At 43.2% G+C, this 20,493-nt stretch overlaps 1 protein-coding gene across 4 annotated transcripts in view; it reads right to left on the reverse strand.

Moving 5' to 3' along the window:
- SNX10 (sorting nexin 10) overlaps positions 1–20,493 on the reverse strand; it is a 66,429-nt gene that overhangs the window by 24,939 nt on the left and 20,997 nt on the right. For 2 of the 4 annotated variants that reach the window (XM_073333653.1, XM_073333652.1), the window contains exons 2-3: positions 11,011–11,060; positions 5,873–6,083 (exon numbers count right to left, since the gene is read on the reverse strand). In XM_073333653.1, the coding sequence (XP_073189754.1) occupies positions 5,873–5,998 (126 nt within the window). In that variant the 5' untranslated portion in view covers positions 5,999–6,083; positions 11,011–11,060. The remainder of the gene's footprint in view (positions 1–5,872; positions 6,084–11,010; positions 11,061–20,493) is intronic. The other 2 variants (XM_073333654.1, XM_073333655.1) reach the window with 1 other exon arrangement.

Below are 20,493 nucleotides of genomic sequence, written 5' to 3' on the forward strand. Positions count from 1 at the left end.
GTATAAATTCATACCTTACACCAGCAAAGAGTCCTGTGGTACCTTATAGACTAACAGACATATTGGAGCATAAGCTTTCGTGGGTGAATGCCCACTTTGTCAGATGCATCCCACGAAAGCTTATGCTCCAATACGTCTGTTCGTCTATAAGGTGCCACAGGATTCTTTGCCACTTTTACAGATCCAGACTAACACGGCTACCCTTCTGATACTTGATACCTTATACCAGTATAACTTTCCTGTGTAGACAAGGTCTTAGTTAAGAATATTGTTGATTATGAGGAAGAATGCAACCTCAGCTTACTTTCCTATATCTGAAATAGCTACAGAGGGCTAACATATCTTTCAGAACAGCAAGCAGACAGGGCTTGGAATACTAAGAAGTCCTAGCTATTTAATAAGCAGGTACCAGCATACCCTCTCTTCTGACCATAAATGCACTTCAATGCCTCTCTGCCTTTGTCTATACCACCCTTTTCATCCAAATATTTCTCTCCATTGCAAAGATTGGTGCAGCTCCACTGATAAGTGTAAACAAGGCACCAGTGACGTTATTACTAACATGTTGTCTGGAATGGGGGCATTCCAGACATGTAGGGATACATGTGCATGACACAGCGATCAAGATAGTGCAGGTGGCTTTTCTACACTAGCACTCTCACTGCTGCTTCCCATGGTGGAGCTGCATTGGTGTTGGCAACGGTGGGAAATATGTAGGGGGAAAAGGCTAATATAGACACAACCACTGAAAGCTGAAGGTATCAGGAGTCTTCTTGTTACGATTAGCCATAAACAGGAGAATACGTTGCAAAAGGAACTGAAGCAAATGCAAGAAATATTCTTAAGGTTTGCTTCTGCTGCCAATTTCATTTGTTCACAATAAAGCATGTTGCTTCGCAATAACTGGCAAACCAGGTGCTCTGTACAAAGTTTGAGAGCAAAAGCACTAGGTCTCTGAGAAAGCATAAATAACATGAAGAATTGTGGTGGGTTTTTATACTTTTAATTGTAAAATAGGATGTCTGCCATGGAAATAGCTATCTTTAAAATAGTAAAAATTACTATGAAGGATAAAAGAAACCCTCTCATTGTTTAGCTATTTACTTCATCTACTCAGTTGTGATTTCAGTCAAATCACTGTAATGAGGGAAATATCAGGTGATAACCTCATGTTTTAGAGTGTCTGAAACCACAACTGGTACTCATCTACTTATTCACTAACTCCAGTCCAGTCATTTTCCATGAAGCTCCCTTAAAAAAAAAAAAAGTTCTTCCAATCAGTCTGCCTATTATTAGCAAACCAATGACATAACTTCAAGGATGAAAATGGCTACGTAGCCATCACATTTCTCCAATGCATCCCAGCACTCCTGTTATTGTTATATTACACGTTCAATTCTCTTTAGTGAGTCTCTCACCTAACAGATCTAATTCATACTTTAAAAATTCAAATGTCTCATATTGCCCTCCAAATTAGCCAATGGAACTACTTTGACATACATAGTGGAATCTGCTATTTCACCACCTCAAACACAACAAAACAATGGGTGAAAAAGGAGGATCGGTTCCAAAAGAATTTGGTCTTGTATTGCATACAGGTCCTAACTGTGTTTTAATTGTTTTCCAAATTGTGCCGAAGTCCTGGACAAAGAATCACAGAAATTTAGAGCTGGAAGAGACCTTGAGAGGTCATCTAGTCCACACCCCCATGCTAAGGTAGACTAAGTATACCTAGACAATCCATAATAGATGTCTATCTAACCTCTTCTTCAAAACCTCCAGTGATGGGGATTCTACAACCTCCTTAGGTAATCTATTCTAGCACTTAACTGTCCTCATAGTTAGAAAAGTTTTCCTAATAACTTAAATTTCCCTTGCTGCAGATCAGGCTGATTACATCTTGTCCTACATTCAGTGGACATGGAGAACACTTGATTACTATCCTCTTTATCACAGCCCTTAACATATTTGAAGACTGTTATTATGTCCATCTTCATTCTTCTTTTCTGAAGACTAAACACGCCCAGTTTTTTTAGCCTTTCCTCATAGGTCATACCTTTCTAAACCTTTTATCATTTTTGTTGCTCTCTTCTGGACTCCGCAGTTTGTCCATATCTTCCTTAAAGTGTGGTACACAAAACTTGACACAATACTCCAGCTGAGGCCTCACCAGTTCAGAGTAGAGCACAACAATTACCTCTAGTCTTGCATACAACATTCCTGCTAGTAGACCCTAGCAGAATATTAGTCTTTTTTGAAACTGCATCACATTGTAGACTCATATCCAATTTCGGATCCCCTATAAATCCCAGATCCTTTATGCAATACTACTGCCTAGCCAGTCATTCCCCATTTTTGTACTTATGCATTTGCTTTTTCTTTCCTGATTCTAGTACTTTTCACTTGTTTTTATTCATGTTCATCTTGAGTTTCAGACCAATTCTCCAACTTAACAAGATCATTTTGAATTCCAGTCCTGTCCTCTAAAGTGCTTGCCACCCCTCCTAGCTTGGTGTCATCCACAAATTTTATAAGTATGCTTTCCACTCCATTATCTAAATCATTAATGAAAATATTGAATAGTACCAGACCAAAGAAAGATCTCTGTAGGACCTCTCTGGATACATCCTCCCAGTCAGAGGGTGAACCACCGATAATTACTCTAGGAGTATGGTCTTCCAACCAGTTGTGCACTCACTTTATAGTAATTATATCTGATCATACTTCCTTAGTTTGCTTATGAGAATGTGATGTGGGACCGTATCAAAAACCTTACTAAAAATCAAGATATATCATATTTACTGCTTCCCCATCAAGTAGGCCAGTAACCCTGTCAAAGAAGAAAATTAGGTTGGTTTGGCATGATTTGTTCTTGACAAATCAATGTTGGCCTATTATTCTCTAGGTGATCACAAACGTATTGTTATAATTTGTTGCAGTATCTTTCTGGGTATAGAAGTTAGGCTGCCTGACCTATAATTCCCTGGTCCTTTTTGTTTCCCTTTTTAAAGACAGAATCTACTGTGACAGACTGTACCCCTGTATTCACCCCTTGCACACTATTGTAAGTCTTTGTGCAAGGTATGCCTTCTGAGGTATCATTTGAAAATTTACAGTTTTGGTCATTATGGTCAATAATGCTGGTCATTATTGTTCTGGTAAAATATGTGTGGCAACACTGTTTAATGTAAAATTATAAAATTCCACTGTATGGTGTTTCTAACACATGTTCCAAGTCTGGGTAGTGGCCAAACCAGTTCCTCAGAGACAAAGTCAAGCTGGCACCTCAGCCAGGTGTAAACAAGGCCAATGGGCCATTACCTGCTAAATGGCCTTTCTTTGATAGGAAACAGGGCACAAAAAAATTTACATCTTAGCAAAGAAACAGCATAGGGTTCCCATCCACACAGACTGCCTGTCACCATGCTCCCAGCTGGAGAGGCTTCTCAAAGTGGGGAAGAGGACTATAGAGAGAAAGGGGAGATACCCCAAGAGTGCCCCCCTCTCTCTCGCTCTCTGCCCACAGAACCTGAAGGACAAAGGAAGCAGCACTGGACAGGGAGAGAAGTCCTGACCTAAGAGTATGGCCAGTAATCTACTAAAGCATGTGGTGAGAAAACCTTGCTTTGAATTTAATATAGTTTGTTAAGTTAGGCACCAATTGTGTTTTATCTTTATTTTGCTTGTAACCATTTTTGACTTTTATGCCTCATTACTTGTACTCACTTAAAATCTCTCTCTCTCCGTAGTTAATGAACTTGTTTTATTGTTTTATCTAATCCAGCGTGTTTGAATTGAAGTGTCCGGGAAACTCCATTTCTATTAATTAAATGACAGACATTTTATAAGCTTGTACTGTTCAGGTGAGGGCAGGGCAGTACAGGACATACATTTCTGTGGGGAAATCTAAGACTCGGAGTGTGTTGGAGTCACCCTGCAGTATAAACAAAATGGGTAAGAGTCAATGTGTGGCTGGCTGCAGCACACACACACACACACAAAACTGGGAGTGACTTACATGCTGGAGGCCTATTTGTGAGCAGTCCAGACTGGAGGCTACAACAGCAAAGCAGTGTAAAGGGCACCCCACGTTAGAGGGCAGGGGGACATAGCTACTCATTAGTCTGGATTGTACCCTGGATATGTCACAACTATGTTTGTTCTTCTCCAGTCCTTGGGACCTTAACCATCCTCCAGGAGTTCTCGAAGGTAATCATTAATGGTTCCAAGATTGCTTCAGCTAGGTCTTTAAATACCCTAGAGTGAATTTCATAGATTTCAAGGCCAAAAGGAAGCATTGTGATCATCTAGACTGAACTCCTGTATAATACAGTCCATAAAACTTCCCCAAAATTATTCCTGGAACATATATTTTAGAAAAACTTCAAATCTTAATTTTTAAATTTCCAATAATGGAGAATCCACCACAATCCTCGGTAAATTGTTCCATTGGTGGTTTTTTTGTTTTTGTTTTTACTTTTACCATTAAAACTGTATACCTTATTCACAGTCTGAATTTGTCTAGCTTGAACTTCCAGCCATTGGATCATGTTATACCTTTCTCTGATAGACTGAAAAGCCCATTATCAAACATTTGTTCCCCATGTAGGTACTTACAGACTAATCAAGTCACCCCTTAACCTTCTCTGTTAAGCTAAATAGACTGAGCTCCCTGAGTCTATCACTATAAGGCATTGTTTCTAATCCTTTACTCATTCTCATGGCTCTTCTCCGAACCCTCTCCAATTTATCAACATCCTTCTTGAATTGTGGGCACCAGAACTGGACACAGTATTCCAGCAGTGCTTGCACCAGTATCAAATACAGAGGTAAAATAATCTCTCTACTCCTACTCAAGATTCCCCTATTTACGTATCCTAGGATCACATTAGCTCTTTTGGCCATAAATTCACACTGGGAGTTCATGTTCAGCTGATTATCCACCATGACCCCCAAATCATCAGATCCTGCCCACCTGAATACATCTAACTTATCTAAATATTCTTTAACCTGTTCTTTCCCTATTCTGGCTTGTGTTCCTTCCACATTGTTGTTAGTATTAATTGTGTAAGCATCTGTCACCGTTAACCTTTTTAGTGAAGACTGAAGCAAAATAGGCATTAAACTCCTCAGCCTTCTCGGTCATCTGTTATTAGCTCCACTAAAGAGGGGATCTACACTCTCCTACATCTTTCTCTCACTCCTAATTATAAAACCTTTTCTTACTGCCTTTGTTAGGTGCAACTCAATTTGTCCTTACATGCTTGTGCTATTCTTTTGTACTCCTCCTTAGCAATTTGTTCATGTTTCCACCCTTTGTAAGATTCCTTTTTGATTCTGAGGTCATTAAAGAGCTCTTGTGGAAGCCATATTAGCCTCTTCTTATTCTTCCTATCTTTCCTTCGCATTAGGATAGTTTGTTGTCCTGTCTGTAATATTGTCCCTTTGAGGAACTGCCAGCTCTCCTGAACTACTTTTTCCCTTAGTTCTTCTTCCCATGGGACCTTATCTACCAGTTGTCTGAGTTTGTTAAAGTACGCTTTTTTTGAAGTCCATTGTCCTTATGCAGAGGCGCCGAATTTCCAATATGCCAGGGCATGCTTGACCCCACCAGCTCTGTCCCAACCCCCACCCTACCTCTTCCACCCCATCTCTTCCTGCCCCGTTCTGCCCCCTCCCCCAAGTACACCATGCCCTCGTTCCTCCCCACTCCCTCCAAGCGCCTCCTGCATGCCACGAAATAGCTGATCGCAGCAGGCAGGAGGCACTGGGAAGGAAGGGGGAGCTGTTGATCAGCGGGGGCCAACAGCAAATAGGAGGGGCTGGGGAAAGTGAGGTAATGGGGGGCTACGGGTGAGTGCTCAGTACCCACCATTTTTCCCCTGTGGGTGCTCCAGTCCCAAGGCATCCACAGAGTTGGTTCCCATGTCCTTATGCTCTCATTTCTTCCTTGCCTTAAAATCTCGAACTCAGACATTTCATGATCACTTTCACTCATGTTGCCTTTCACCTTCAGATCTGCAAACAATTCCTCTCTGTTGGTCAGAATCTATGACTGCCTCACTTGTTACTTCCTCCATCTTCTGAAACAAGAAGAAAAACAATGAGGAGTCCTTGTGGCACCTTAGAGATTAACAAATTTATCTGGGCATAAGCTTACGTGGGCTAGAACCCACTTCATCAGATGCACAGGTGAAGTCAGTTTTAGCCCACAAAAGCTTATGCCCAAAAAATTTGTTAGTCTCTAAGGTGCCACAAGGACTCCTCGTTGTTTTTGCTGATACAGACTAACACGACTACCACTCTGAAACCTGAAACAAGAAGTTGTCCCCAGCTGTGATGGAGATGTGCTCCCCACACTCACCCTGAAGGGATTAACATAGGCCAGAGGGTGCAATTAACCTAATAGACTGCAAACCGTGAGACATTTACCTTGAGAGGAGAGCCCTAATTAATGGCCACTCACCTGTGCGGGAACAGACAGGGCTTCTATAAGACCACGGAGCTGGTAGCCAGAGCCGCCCCTTGGGTACAGCGAATAGGGGCGACTGCTCCGGGCCCTGCGCTTCAGTGTGTGTGTGTGGGGGCGCTAGGTCAGCCTGGGTCAGGTGAGGTTAGGGGTGCCTGGGGGGCCAGACCAGCCTGGGAGGTGGGATTAGGAGTTTGGGGAGGCCAGGCCGGCTGGCAGCGGGGGGCCTGGCGCTGGAAGCAAGGGTCGGGCCTGCACTCACCAGCAGGGAGCACCCTCCAGCACATTGTATTTCTTTTTCTTGCTTGGCATCGCAGGGCTCAGTCTCCAGCAGTGACCCCAGCCCAGCCCCGCTGGCTCCCAGCATCAACCGCCGCTGCACCAGGCGCCAGCATCCTAGCGCCACTGGAACACACCAGCGCCAGGCTGACCCCATCCATTGCCCTTCCACCCCGATCCCTCCCTTTTCTGGGACCCCCCCCACCAGAATAGGGGGCCCCCTCGCCCCTAGCACATGTGCCACCCTGCAACTCTCCATCATCCCTCGCCCCCTGGCACTGGTGTCCCCGCCCCACACCAGATTTAACCCGTATAAAAAATGTTAATGGGAGCCCATACAGGCTGATTTGTCCTGGACCCTGCACCCCTCTAAGGACAGCGCTGCAGGTAGCAGAAAGGGGGCTGCAGGGAGGAGAGCTGTAGTCACTTTCCCTGGGACAAGGAAGAGTTTGTCTAGCAGACTCAGAGACAGGGGTTTAGCTAGTCGGGCAGACAATGCAAGCTTGGGATAGGCAACATAGGAACTAGTTCTGGGGCATGACAGGAAGGTTTGTGGTAGTATTGACCTTAGCTGCTGGAGACAGGGCCCCTGGGCTGAAACCAGTATAGGGGATGAGCCTGGGTTCCCCTACCAGCCACTGAGTGAGTGGCACAATCTGGTCAATGAATTTGACGACTGTCTAGGACCGTTCATTCTAGTCACTGAGGGAGTGGCTCAGCTAAGGCAGTGGAGTTAAGGACTGCCTGGGGCGGTGTGGAAGACTGACAGTACTCCAGATGGGGAGGACTGCTGTGACCTGGCTGGAGGGCTAAGGCACGAAGATGAGGTGTAGCAGCTCCTGAGGAGCAAGAGAAAGGCCACAGAGCGAGAGCGTGAGATGACGGGCCTAACAACTGCAAGAAGAGACTCTCAGGCTGGCAGAGCTACTCCCCAGACATGGCCAGAAGGAGGTACTCCGGTGATGAGTACAGGTCCCCATGACACCAACACATTCCAAGAACTCATTGGACATTTTGAGTTTTGCTTTATTACTTTTGCAGCACATATCTGGTAGTTAAATTCCCCAATTATCACCAAGTCTTGTGTTTTCGATATTTGTTATTCTAGAAAACCCTCATCCATCTCCTGGTTTGGTGGTCTATAGTAGACTCCTACCATTACATCTATAGTAGACTCCTACCATTACATCACCCCTATTTTCCCCCCCTTATATCTTCACCCAGACACTTTCAACTGGTCTGACTCTCACCTCTTTCTGAACCTCAGAACAAGTGTATATATTCTTGATGTACAAAGCAACACCTCCTCCCTTTTTTCTCCTACATGTCCTTCCTGAGCAAGCCATACCCCTTTATATCAATATTCCAGGCATGAGATTTATAGCTCTTCAAACATAGCTTCCCAATTTTGTTCTAGGCCAATGCAGTGGAGCATAAGAGCTGCCTACACAGCAAACATTATCATTTTTGGGGATTCTTCTATAACACAAAAGTCCCCTGATTATGATGAAACAGTTTGGTCTTGGCTTGTCTAAGCAAAATGCCAGTGCACCCATCCCAGCAGCAAATTACAAGTGCCCCAGACCAGTTCACCTGCACAGCATTGGAAATAGAGCCAAGACTCCACCCAATCCCCACCTACCTGCTCTGAGTGCAGGGAGCAGCAGGCATGAGCACTGGCTTACTCTTGTGTGCCTCAATCCAAGACCTGGGTAGTCCTGATTCTTACTCTCTGATCCCCCCTGCGTGAGCTTATAGTTCAAGTCACTAGCCATTAGCGGGAACATGCAATTTGCAGCGTTCATCAGTTTAAAAGGGAAATATTTCAATAATGTACCTCTAAAAATACACTCATTAGGCAAGCCACTCAACAGAAAAAAATACCAGCATGGTACTTCATGGCAGGAGCCACAATAATGGAAGCAATATAAATCTCCAAGGAATCGTACAGCAAAACTGCCTGCTATGTTTATTTTTCAGTTATAGCAACTCAACTTTCTCATGGTTTGTGTTTTTGTTCTGTCACATTAAACAGAAATGTTGATTTAGTTTGGGCCAATAGATTAGTTGTCATTCAAACCCATAACCATAGATATATATTTTAATTGTAAATTAAAGCTGTGTGCATGAATTAATCTATGAATTCATTTTAATGTCTAATAATAAATAAGAAAAACACCCGTACATAGGGGTCTATCAAATTCATGACCATGAGAATCACGTCACGGACTGTAAAATCTGGCCTTTTGTGTACTCTTACACAAAAAAAGTAGGGTAAAAGTATACAGAAGTACACAGCATTTCTCAAAGTGGGGATCCTGACCCAAAAGTGGGCCCCAAGCCTATTGGGGTGAGGGTTGCAATATTATCAACCTTACTTCCACACTGCCTTCAGAGCATAGCAGCTGCTGGCCAGGTGCCCAGCTCTGAAGGCATCATCACTGCCAGCAGAAGCAGAGAAAGGTGGCAATACCATACTACGCCACCCTTCCTTCTGTGCTGCTACTGGCAGCGGCACTGCCTTCAGAGCTGGGCACCCGGCCAGCAGCTGCCACTCTGCCTTCAGAGCTGGGCACCCGGCCAGCAGCTGCCACTCTGCCTTCAGAGCTGGGCACCCGGCCAGCAGCTGCCACTCTGCCTTCAGAGCTGGGCACCCGGCCAGCAGCTGCCACTCTGCCTTCAGAGCTGGGCACCCGGCCAGCAGCTGCCACTCTCCACTCTGCCTTCAGAGCTGGGCACCCGGCCAGCAGCTGCCACTCTCCACTCTGCCTTCAGAGCTGGGCAACTGGAGAGCAGTGGCTGCTGGCCGGGCACCTGGGGGTGTAAATTATTACAGACACATGGAAGAGGGGTGCAAACAAATAACTATTAGAACCACTGCCGTCGAACAGTTTCCCCGTGTACCTGTAGCTATAAGAGGGATCCAGAGTTCCTGGACAGCCTCCCACCTCTTTTTCACCAAGATCTGGATACCCTTCAGTTCAAACACCTTCCATTTCAAAAGCGTTTGCAGGGATTTTTTCTTCAGTCACTATAGATATTTAAAGTGGGGAAAGCTCCATCCTATCTTAATTTTTGAAGACTGAAGTTTTCTTTTCAGTTTTAAGCTGTTCCCATTTGCTCTGATGGTTCCTCATTGTTTTTTCCTGGGCTAACATTAGCTAGGTGCTTGAAGCCAGTTGTATCTTTTTGGGGAGGTTGCCCCTCTCCAACTGATAACTTCACTGCCCTGTTATAAGGTGATGCTGAAGAAGTTGCACCACAGTTGCAATTACAATTTTCTTCATCATATTATATGTATAAAAATACGCACACATACGTTCATCACCGTAACCTGTATTCACATCTCATCGTGACTATTGAGCTCAGTGCATTACAAGCTTTCATAAAAGAGCTTACTCAATATACTCTGACAATTAAATATCACAGTATGCAAATAGTTGGTTTAACTGCTTATTTGGGGTGGGGGGTTAAACCTTCGTTTTTTATTCTTGAGGTGCCTGGACTTTCACAGATGTATCCCCCTCTTCCTCCACTACCATATACCCCTTTTCTATTGTCAGTTTTCCATTGGTCACTCAGCTCTAATGGTCCCCAAACTGTGGGACATGCCCCCTAGAGGGTCACAGAGGAATGTTCAGGGTGCCATGTGGCCAGACCCAGGCCAGCCCTCACAGGGGGTGGGGCGGGAGCACCACACTTCCATCCCTTCTCCACCCCAGCCTCGCTCCTCCCACAACCCCGTTCAGCCCCCAGTCCTGCTCTGCCTCCAGGCCCAGGAGAGCCCCCATGGGGGCCGGGAAGGGAGCGCCATGCCCCAAACCCAGCTTTGCCACCACCCCCATTCAGCCCCTAGTCCTGCTCTCCCTCTGGCCCAGCTTCACCTTCAGGCCAGATCCACCCCCTGACCCATTCCACCCCCAACCCAGCTCTGCCTTCATTCCCTCTCTGCCCCAGACCAACTCCATCTCTAGGCCCAGCTTCTCCCCCATTCCCAGCTCTGCCTTCAGCCCAGGCTCTACTGCTGAGGAAGCCTTGGTTGTGTAGTAATGGAGGGGGGACACAGACAGATTCCGTTGATGGTGGGGCGGAGTGGGGGCACAACTGGAAAAGTTTGCACACCACTGCTCTAATGGTTACCCAACAAGTTAGCTTGCCCCTATGATCTTCCAAGCTCCAGTCTACACGGCTTTGTACAGTAAAATTCTATCAATACTCACCATCAAACTTGGCATTTATTTATTATCGTTAAAGTCACATACCTGTTTTTCATGTTTTGGGGTCATCCTCAAAACAGAAGCTAAAAATCAACCTGTAAAACAAAATGGGAAAACTAGTTAGCCCTTAACTTACTGTAAAATAGGGCTATGTAATCCTTCTGCCACAAGAGAACAGGCCAGATCAGGTTCTATATAATATGGTGCCTAGGGTTATAGCTAGGGGGTCTCTGAGAGAATAAACAAGTGGCTTGAACCCCTACCTAAAACTATACACTTCAGATGGAAAACGTCAACAAATGGAGTGGAGGCACAGTGCAAGTTCCCTCATGGGCATTTCTCTGGCACGCAGGAGTCCTTTGTAGACAGAGATGGAGTAGGTGCTGCCTATGCCTTTCTCCCTGCAGCCTCTGCACAGTCCTGTGTGCCTGGGTTGGGGGAGTGGAGGACACGATACACTCCATCCAGCTACAGATGGTCCTTTGAGGAACTACAGCAAAAACTGGGGTCTAAACTGCAACCTTGGAGCTGGGGCCAAGCAGAAACTCGAGGAGCTGCAAATGGCTTCCTGACACTCTCTTCTGCTGTGTCCAGGATGATCTGGATTAAGTAGATTACCTGACCCATTAACTTTCTTTGCACAATAATTTATAAGTATTCATAGAATCATAGAATATCAGAGTTGGAAGGGACCTCAGGAGATCATCTGGTCCAACCCCCTGCTCAAAGCAGGCACAATTCCCAATTTTTTTCCCCCCTAAGAGATTGAACTCACAATCCTGGGTTTAGCAGGCCAATGCTCAAACCACTGAGCTATCCCTCCCCCTGCTCTGAAACAGGAACTGGAAAAGCATTTTGCAAAATGTATTGTGATATCTTATTTCATAACTGCCTACAGCCTTACTTGGTGAATCACATAATATGCTCAGTCCAATTATACCAGAATATTACCAAGATCTTGTCCACACTAAAACTGGAACCATGCCAGCAAGAACCATGACATAGGGTTGTTGTTATCTGGATTCCAGCACAGCTTCCCTAAGGAGGGTAGAAAGGGGTCCTTCCCTCCCCACCTGCCCCCCAGCCACAGTATAAAATCACTAGAGTAACTTTTTGAGACAGATTAAATGTTAATAAATACTGTGCAAAACAGATAGTATGAAAAGTAATGTGGGACTTTCCCTGCTTCTCACAAAATTATAAAACTGTGCTATAAATTACATAATCCATTCTCATGATTCATAAGGTCATACCTATAGGCACAATATGGATCATAAAGAAGCACACCGATATGAATTAGAGTGCAGAACTATTTTTGGAATCATATTATACATTAGGGAATAAGACAAAGAACATCTGCATTAGGATTGATATAGGGATTTTTTTCATAAATATGTCTTAAAACATGCTATAGATAACCTAGTCTAGAACATGGTTGTAAAGAAAAATCTTCGCACACTATGAGCGACCTTCCAGAATACAAGCTTTAGGTGTGGGTAGATTTCATGGAGTCAGAGTTATGTTGTGTGTGTGTGGGGGGGGTGTTAAGTTCTTCTCTAAAATTAGTGAATGTGTTCAGGATAGATGAATACCGCTGAAAAGCTAGACTGGGTTGTATGCAGTTTATATAGCTACACACAAACCCCTATGTGGAAGTGGTGCCCATGTCCAAAATTAAGTTATAATGCATATGGCTCTACAATGTTGCATGCACCTCTGACCATTGCACCTACACTCTACCCACTAACCTAGTCTCTTCCGGGAATACATTCCAAATCTCTGAGTAGTTTCAAAACAACTTTTTCTTTCCAAATCTACCTGAGAGAGAGTGCTATTTCTCCCTCAGGATTACCCACAGCCCACAATGGACAATATTTATCTGTGCACCAGTGAAAGGTTTCAGTTTCAATTTCACATACTTAAAGACCAAAAACAGGAGCTTATACCATTAGAAAGGGTAGACCACCACATCATTGGTACCTTCCAAAGGATATGGACAGCACTTGCGTCTCACTCTGGAATCTCCTGAGCTATCAGACTTTCCAGTCACTGCACGTTATATCTAGAAAATATACTACTAGTAATTTTAGAAGAGAGTCTTACACGTTTATTAAATTGAACCTTATCCATATGGAAACTAGAACCAAAATAACTAAATTGTACCTAATTCACACCTCTAATTATTTAGGTACAAGTCTGTATGTGGACATTCTTAGGTCCCGATCCTGCTTACACACATACTTAACTTTACTACACTGAGTAGTTCCATTGATTTCAATGCAATCACTCATAATAGCAAGATTAAGTATAAGTGTAAGTCATTTCAGGGTCAGGGCCTTATTTTGGAATAAGAGTGTCCAGACTCAAGCCTTCACTGAAATAGCAAAAGTGAATTACAACAAATTTAGTTATTTCAGTTCCAATTTCTGTGTAAATAAGGCCTTAGTTTTATTTTCCCTGCCCCGAAAGTCCGTATAGTTGAATTCACAGCAGTGAGATACAAAAATGTAGTCCCAATATATTTTAAAAACCTCTACAATATTCCAAAAATACTTTTTCTGCAACATATGGCATATACATAGTATATGATGATGTTGTTTAACATAAAGGTTTTATTAACATGCCTGCGGGCGGAACTGATTAGCATATTGTGTTTTGATACTCTGAAGGTGAAAGTTGTCCTTCAAAGCAGACATAAGATAACATGTTTCACCCATTACCAACATGTCCAAACCAGTTTGGAGGAAAAATTATTTTATTACATCATTAAGATGAGGTGACCCCATCATTTATGATGAGAACTAGGGTTGAACAAAATAATTTCAAAAATAAGAGTGGCAGTGGGGAATTCTGTGAAAATGTTTACAATACGTATTTCAAGCTGCTCTATTTGTGAAGTCAGTAGGTTCTATTATATAGGTTCTTATACCACTTGTGATGCTGTATGATTGAAATATAACCATTTATGTCATTAATATTGCCAGTTAGACAAGTACAACAAAACTTGTACAAAGTATATCATGTAAGGAGTCAATGGAAAAGTTATGATTCATTAAAGATGATTATCTTCTTTAAATCCATGTATCACCACTTTATCTGAAGTTATAAATATTGGCTATAGATCTATATCCCAAATGTGTTTGTTCCTGAGCTAACACCCTCCTGGTAAAATCTACATTGAAGACAGACAGCTTTGTGTTGATGGCCCATCAAAAGGCAATTAACTCTCACAATGGGCCATTGAAGAAACTCATTCTGCCCAGATGGATCTTCCTGTAGATTCCAAATGGCCAGTGGCTGCACCTGTGAGTCAGCAAGCCATGTAAGGGCATGTGACATAATCAGGTGACCCTGGACTCCATCTTGTGCCAGTATCTTTCCATAAACTAGGCTATGAGCTTTGTTTGAGATAGTAAAATTCCATCCACATGACAGAGGATATAAAAGACGCCTGGAACATCTCCATGTTGCCTCTTTCCTGTTCTAATACTCTGGACATATAACTAAAAGGAGCACTCTGACTATGGACTGAAGACCTTCCAATCTTTTGGAAGCTACCAGAGACTTTTCAAGCCAACAGTCTGTAACACCACTGCTACAAACCTGATCCAAAGGAATGATTGTGTGAGTATACCATTTTAACCTCTCTTCTTTTCTCTTAAACCTTTAGATTTTAGTTATGAAAGGATTGGAAGCAGCATGATTATTGGGTAAGATCTGAGTTATATATTGACTTGGCAATGTGGCTGATCTCTTGAGATCAGAAGAACTGGTTTAAACTGGTTTTCAATAACCATTTAAAGTCTAAAAAAGAAAAGGAGTACTTGTGGCACCTTAGAGACTAACCAATTTATTAGAGCATAAGCTTTCGTGAGCTACAGCTCACTTCCTCAGATGCATATCGTGGAAACTGCAGCAGGCTTTATATATACACAGAGAATATGAAACAATACCTCCTCCCACCCCACTGTCCTGCTGATAATAGCTTATCTAAAGTGATCATCTAGTGTCTGGGTGGTGAAATAAGTGCTGGAATGCCTAAGGAGACTGCTTTTAGAACAGGAGTACTTGTGGCACCTTAGATACGAACAAATTTATTAGAACATAAGCTTTTGTGGGCTACAGCTCACTTCATCGGATGCATAGAATGGAACATATAGTGTGCGTGTGTGTATATATATACACACACACACACACACATTCAGATAAGGTGGAAGTTGCCATACAAACTGTAAGATACTAATTTATTAAGATAAGCTATTATCAGCGGGAGGAAAAAAAACTTTTGTAGTGATAATCAAGATGACCCATTTAGACAGTTGACAAGGTGTGAGGATACTTAACATAGGGATATAGATTCAATATGTGTAATGACCCAGCCACTCCCAGTCTCTATTCAAACCCAAGTTAATGGTATCTAGTTTGCATATTAATTCAAACTTAGCAGTTTCTTGCTCGAGTCTGTTATTGAAGCTTTTCTGTTGCAAAATTGCCACCCTTAAGTCTTTTACTGAGTGGCCAGAGAGGTTGAAGTGTTCTCCTATTGGTTTTTGAATGTTATGATTCCTGATGTCAGATTTGTGTCCATTTATTCTTTTGCATAGAGACTGTCCAGTTTGGCCAATGTACATGGCAGAGGGGCATTGCTGGCACATGATGGCATATATCATATTGGTAGATGTGCAGGTGAACGAGCCCCTGATGGCGTGGCTGTGATTAGGTCCTGTCATAAATATAAAGGGAAGGGTAAACCCCTTTGAAATCCCTCCTGGCCAGGGGAAAGCTCCTCTCACCTGTAAAGGGTTAAGAAGCTAAAGGTAACCTCGCTGGCACCTGACCAAAATGACCAATGAGGAGACAAGATACTTTCAAAAGCTGGGAGGAGGGAGAGAAACAAAGGGTCTGTGTCGGTCTGTAGTCGTCTTGGCCGGGGACAGAACAGGAATGGAGTCTTAGAACTTTTAGTAAGTAATCTAGCTAGGTATGTGTTAGATTATGATTTCTTTAAATGGCTGAGAAAAGAATTGTGCTGAATAGAATAACTATTTCTGTCTGTGTATCTTTTTTGTAACTTAAGGTTTTGCCTAGAGGGGTTCTCTATGTTTTTGAATCTAATTACCCTGTAAGATATCTACCATCCTGATTTTACAGGGGGGATTTCTTTATTTCTATTTACTTCTATTTTTTATTAAAAGTCTTCTTGTAAAACACTGAATGCTTTTTCATTGTTTTCAGATCCAAGGGTTTGGGTCTGTGGTCACCTATGCAAATTGGTGAGGCTTTTTACCAAACCTTGTCCAGGAAGTGGGGTGCAAGGTTTTGGGAAGTATTTTGGGGGGAAGGACGCGTCCAAACAGCTCTTCCCCAGTAACCAGTATTAGTTTGGTGGTGGTAGCGGCCAGTCCAAGGATAACGGGGGTAATATTTTGTACCTTGGGGAAGTTTTGACCTAAGCTGGTAAAGATAAGCTTAGGAGGTTTTTCATGCAGGTCCCCACATCTGTACCCTAGAGTTCAGAGTGGGGGAGGAACCTTGACAGGTCCTATGATGGTGTCACTTGAATAAATACGTGGACACATTTGGCATCGGGCTTTGTTGCAAGGATAGGTTCCTGGGTTAGTGTTTTTGTTGTGTGGCGTGTGGTTGCTGGAGAGTATTTTTTTCAGGTTGGGGGGCTGTCTGTAAGCGAGGACTGGTCTGTCTCCCAAGATCTGTGAGAGTGACAGATCGTTTTTCAGGATAAGTTGTAAATCTTTGATGATGCGCTGGAGAGGTTTTAGTTGGGGGCTGAAGGTGACGGCGAGTGGCATTCTGCTATTTTCTTTGTTGGGCCTGTCCTGTAGTAGGTGACTTCTGGGTACTCTTCTGCCTCTGTCAATTTGTTTTTTCATTTCAGCAGGTGGGTATTGTAGTTTTAAGAATGCTTGATAGAGATCTTGTAGGTGTTTGTCTCTGTCTGAGGGATAGGAGCAAATGCAGTTTTATCTTAGAGCTTGGCTGTAGACAATGGATCGTGTGGTGTGTTCTGGATGGAAGCTGGAGGCATGCAGGTAAGTATAGTGGTCAGTAGGTTTCCGGTATAGAGTGGTGTTTGTGTGACCATCGCTTATTAGCACAGTAGTGTCCCGGAAATGGACTGCTTATGTGGATTGATCTAGGCTGAGGTTGATGGTGGGATGGAAATTGTTGAAATCATAAGTGAAATCCCTCTAGGGCTTCTTTTCCATTTTTGACTTCTTGTTAACCAGTGTGGTGAGACAGAAGCTTACTTCTGTTTCTGGCTTGGTATATCTAATGGTAGAATAACCACCAGTTTGCGGGTGAGTCTGCCTTATTTCTCAGCAGTTTAACCTGAATCTGGTATTCTCAGCTGTGACCCACTGAGGCACGGTGACACCACCCTCATCACCACAGCATCTGAACAACTTTCAATAGTGCATTAAGCAACAGGACTAACATCCGTGGTTCATTTTTCTCTCTCATCCTCTCCTCATGGGGGAAGCTGTGTGCACAATGTAGCATTTTGGTAATTTTGATTAGGTTTTTATATGTATAAATATGTACAGGCTGTTAAATGCGTTAGTGAAGGCAAGGATGAGGAAGTGGACCAGAAGGTAGTAAGGTTTGCATTGGGCCTTACTTCCTGTGGCAGTCAGTTCCACAGTCTGGGACCAGAAGCTTGTGCAAGTTGGGTTACACAAGCAATTCATACAAACCTGAATCTCTAGAGAGAACTTCTGTCTTCAGCAGCCAGTGTTTGAACTCAGGTTTCAATAAATAGTCTGAGAGGACTAGAATGAAGCCAAATATTTGTTTCTAAGACCAGGAAGCTGCAATGCCATCTCCTCCATCACCTGTACTTTAACACTGACTATATCTGTGGCTAGTACCTTTCAAACCAGCTGGCTCTCTATGTGCCCATTTGCCACCTTCACCAACCCTATTGTAGCAGTATATCGGGGAGAAAAGCTGCACCTTTCTGCCTCCCCAGGACTTGTACCCAGGCAATTCTATCTGCTTCCTTCATCCCTTTTGGGAGGCCAGAGACTGTTCACTCTGTGTCAGATGCTGGCTATCCCCAGATAAGCAGCTCAGACCCCATTTCAGTTTTCAACAATAATATTTTATTGGCAATTGTAAAGATAAGAGAGAGACTGATTAAAAATAATTGCAATATTCAAATGCCTTTAAAAACCCAGGGTCTGATTCTGCTTTCCCTTCCATCAGTTTTTTACCAATGTAATTGCCTTGACTTCAGGGGAGTTACTCCATATACGCTAGTATAAATTAGTGCAGAATCAGACCTAGTATCCCATTTTAAAAAAATTTGCTTTATGATGAAGTATCTACTCCATGACTCTTACTGTCTATTACAGTAAGCCTACCATAAAGCTAACCTGAAAGTTCAGCAGAAAATGAGAGGTATTACTGCTTGCTCACTCCAGCAAGCGTGGGCTACAGTGGGATCCCATTTCTATGGGGCAGCTGATTTTTTTTTAATTGAAAAATTCAGATAAGTTAACAGCAGGAATTGTATGAAGAGCAAGTATGTCATATATGCTTGGTACGTCACTAAATCTATTGAGCATAGAGGTAGTCTACAGGTGGACCACAAGCCAAATCCAGACTGCCAGATGCTTTTGAACAGTCCCCGAAATCATTTTATTTACTAACTTTTTTTTATTATTATTTTCTCCGAAGTCTGGACCTTGACTGTACCTTGACCAAAACATTTAGACCTTGACAAAAAATAGTTGACTACCCTGGCATAAACCAAAAAAGTAGTCGGAAACAAGGAAAATCCTATAAAGTTGGAAATCAGCCAAAGCTCTTGGCATTTGAATGCATGAGAAAAGGAAGAAGCCTTCCAAACTTTTGTAATGCAATTACTATTACTACTAGTATTATGACGGGACCTTTTGTATTAGAAACTTTAAACACTAAAACTTGCAACAATTTTTAACAATTTCTTGCATTCAAATAGCAAATTGCATTTCCCATTTCACAAATTACATAGTCATGCCAGCAAGACAGCAACATTGATTTGACTTAAATGGGGCCAAGATTTCATTCATAAAATTTTAAACATTTTGAAAAAGATAGTGATTTTTCTTCTTCTGTAATTCGATAAAGGCATTTGATATATACTGCAGTTTTCTAGCAAGTGCAAGACTCACTGAAGCACTGAGTGCAGGAGTCAACAGTTCAAATGTTTGCTTAAGCCAAGATCCTGTTTTAAAAAACCACAGTTGTGACGGATATGGCCTACAGAAACAAAGCAGAAAGCTGCTAGTTCTCTCAGCTCTGGTCTACACTAGGAGTTGAAGTCGAATTTAGCAGCATTAAATCGATTTAACCCTGCACCTGTCCACACGATGAAGCTCTTTTTTTCGACTTAAAGAGCTCTTAAAATCTATTTTCCTTACTCCACCCCCGACAAGGGGATTAGCGCTTAAATAGGCCTTGCCGGGTCGAATTTGGGGTACTGTGGACACAATTAGACGGTATTGGCCTCCAAAAGGTATCCCAGAGTGCTCTATTGTGACCGCTCTGGACAGCACTCTCAACTCAGATGCACTGGCCAGGTAGACAGGAAAAGGCCCGCAAACTTTTGAATTTCAATTTCCTGTTTGCATGGTCACCTGCAGCTTGCCATGCTGGCCAGAGCTCATCAGCAGAGGTGACCATGCAGAGCTCATCAGCAGAGGTGACAATGATGGAGTCCCAGAATCACAAAAGAGCTCCAGCATGGACCGAACGGGAGGTACGGGATCTGATCGCTGTATGGTGAGAGGAATCCGTGCTATCAGAACTCCGTTCCAGTTTTCAAAATGCCAAAACATTTGTCAAAATCTCCCAGGGCATGAAGGACAGAGGTCATAACAGGGACCCGAAGCAGTGCCGCATGAAACTTAAGGAGCTGAGGCAAGCCAACCAGAAAACCAGAGAGGCGAACGGCCGCTCCGGGTCAGAGCCCCAAACATGCCGCTTCTATGATGAGCTGCATGCTATTTTAGGGGGTTCAGCCACCACTACCCCAGCCGTGTTGTTTGACTCCTTCAATGGAGATGGAGGCAACACAGAAGCAGGTTTTGGGGACGAGGAAGATGATAGCTCACAGCAAGCAAGCGGAGAAACCAGTTTTCCTGACAGCCAGGAACTGTTTCTCACCCTAGACCTGGAGCCAGTACCCCCCGAACCCACCCAAGGCTGCCTCCCGGACCTGCCAGGTGGAGAAGGGACCTCTGGTGAGTGTACCTTTTAAAATAAAAGGAGTACTTGTGGCACCTTAGATATGTATGTGTATGTATGTGTAGATATGTGTATATATAAAGTCTGCTGCAGTTTCCACGGCATGCATCTGATGAAGTGAGCTGTAGCTCACGAAAGCTCATGCTCAAATAAATTGGTTAGTCTCTAAGGTGCCACAAGTACTCCTTTTCTTTTTGCGAATACAGACTAACACGGCTGTTTCTCTGAAACCTTTTAAAATAGTATACATGGTTTAAAAGCAAGCATGTTTAATGA

Source organism: Lepidochelys kempii, chromosome 2, assembly GCF_965140265.1.
Source record: "Lepidochelys kempii isolate rLepKem1 chromosome 2, rLepKem1.hap2, whole genome shotgun sequence".
Classification (NCBI taxonomy): domain Eukaryota; kingdom Metazoa; phylum Chordata; order Testudines; family Cheloniidae; genus Lepidochelys; species Lepidochelys kempii.